This window comes from Penaeus monodon, chromosome 24 (genome assembly GCF_015228065.2).
Source record: "Penaeus monodon isolate SGIC_2016 chromosome 24, NSTDA_Pmon_1, whole genome shotgun sequence".
In the NCBI taxonomy this organism is placed as follows: Eukaryota; Metazoa; Arthropoda; class Malacostraca; order Decapoda; family Penaeidae; genus Penaeus; species Penaeus monodon.
This window is the reverse complement of record NC_051409.1, coordinates 26,629,262-26,630,277: the sequence shown is the minus strand read 5'-3', so window position 1 is coordinate 26,630,277 and position 1,016 is coordinate 26,629,262. Positions and strand designations below refer to the sequence as shown.

Below are 1,016 nucleotides of genomic sequence, written 5' to 3'. Positions count from 1 at the left end.
CATTAACATGAGAAAATATATAGTACTTTCAGTTTAGTAGGTAACATATTTTCACTCCATATATAGTAGAACATGTATTAGTAGTTGCTAAGTCAGATTTTCATTGCACAGCAAAGGAAAAGGAGTGGAAATTTTTTAAGAATTTGAAGAATGGCAATTGTTTTGTTTTCCTTTACATTTATCAGTATCAGAATTTCTTTCATTTTATCTTTTCTTCACCTCTGTCTCCCTCTCTTCCTACCACAGCCACTAGCAGATGTGATGAAACATGTCGAAAAAGGTTACCGCATGGAGGCACCTGACCTCTGCCCTCCGGAAGTTTACCAGCTCATGAAGGATGTAAGTCATGGCTGAAATGAGTTTTTCTTTACATATATGTTTGAAAAGAGGAAATGAAGTAAGGTTGTGTATGTTATCAAAATTTCTGAATGGTTGCTTTTTTATGTCAGGTGTGTGAGAGTTTAAAAGTAGTGCACTGTATCACCTGATTATTTTTTCTCCTCCACAGGCATGGAACGAGAACTGCAAACGTAGACCCACATTCCAAGAGGCACTCAAACGACTCACACAGCTGCGACAGTCTAGCCTGGCATGACCTAGAGTAGGGGCATAAATATAGTTAAAATTGGTGCCAATGCTAGATCATGCTAGAGATTTGAAGTAGTGTCAACTTCAGTGAAGTCATTTAACAAATGGAAGAAGAGATAGAGTGAAGCGTCAGTGCTTGAGGAATTGTTGCGTTGGTTGGAGGTCGACATATCCTGCTCACTCTAGTGGGAAAAGTGTGTTCCCAAAGCTCGAGTGCTTCGTGTTCCTCTGGCATGTCTGACACAGTGACAGACTGGTGATGTTACTTCTGTAATGTGTGTTCATTACATGTGTATAAACGGACAGAAAGAAGAATGTTACAAATCAGGTATTAAGCCCAGGACACCTGAGCATTTGTCCCTCCAGACTTAACTTTCAATTTAGTGTCTTTAACTACATGACAAATGTCTGAAATGTTGATATGATGA

General features: G+C 39.0%; 1 protein-coding gene across 1 annotated transcript in view; it reads left to right on the top strand.

Moving 5' to 3' along the window:
* Positions 1-1,010, top strand: part of LOC119588932 (tyrosine-protein kinase CSK-like) — a 7,877-nt gene extending 6,867 nt beyond the window's left edge. Inside the window, exons 5-6 of the mRNA XM_037937546.1 lie at positions 247-339; positions 509-1,010. Coding sequence (XP_037793474.1) covers positions 247-339; positions 509-595 — 180 coding nt within the window. The 3' untranslated portion in view covers positions 596-1,010. The remainder of the gene's footprint in view (positions 1-246; positions 340-508) is intronic.
* The last annotated feature ends 6 nt before the right edge of the window (positions 1,011-1,016 follow it).